Genomic DNA, 414 nt, shown 5'->3' with positions numbered 1-414 from the left:
TCCCCCCCGTAGGTCTCGTTGTTACAGGCCTCGGTGAAGATGCTGGGAGTGGAGGAGTGGGCGAGCTCTCCCTCGTCGCTCCCGCATTCATCTCGCTCCAGCAGCGTCATCAGGTAGCGAGCTAGAAGGGAAGAGCAAAGGCCCTGAGAAGGGAGGCAGCACCCTCAGAGGGGCCCTGTGCCCCCAGCACCTCCCCACTTGCCACACAGGGCAGATTCGGGGCAGCAGCCACCCCCCCCGGGGAAGAGATCCAGGCTGGGAAGAGTCAGAGCCCGGAGCCCACCGCGGATCCTTACTGTTCTCCAGCCTCTGCAGGCTCTTGCGCCCCTTGGCCCTGGGGATGAGGTCCGAGTTGCGGATGGCCTTGTTGATATAATACTGTTTTCGCTTGGAGGGGGAGAACCTCTTGGACGG

At 63.0% G+C, this 414-nt stretch overlaps 1 protein-coding gene across 1 annotated transcript in view; it reads right to left on the bottom strand.

The window, feature by feature from the left end:
- The window catches only part of R3HDM4 (R3H domain containing 4), a gene marked incomplete at both ends in the record, with an annotated part of 1,555 nt that extends 1,144 nt beyond the window's left edge, over window positions 1–411 (bottom strand). The window contains 2 exons of the mRNA XM_010151998.1: window positions 5–121; window positions 297–411. Coding sequence (XP_010150300.1) covers window positions 5–121; window positions 297–411 — 232 coding nt within the window. The remainder of the gene's footprint in view (window positions 1–4; window positions 122–296) is intronic.
- Window positions 412–414: the final 3 nt, after the last annotated feature.

This window comes from Eurypyga helias, unplaced genomic scaffold (assembly GCF_000690775.1).
Source record: "Eurypyga helias isolate BGI_N326 unplaced genomic scaffold, ASM69077v1 scaffold32585, whole genome shotgun sequence".
Taxonomy (NCBI): Eukaryota; Metazoa; Chordata; class Aves; order Eurypygiformes; family Eurypygidae; genus Eurypyga; species Eurypyga helias.
This window is presented reverse-complemented; position numbering and strand designations above follow the sequence as displayed.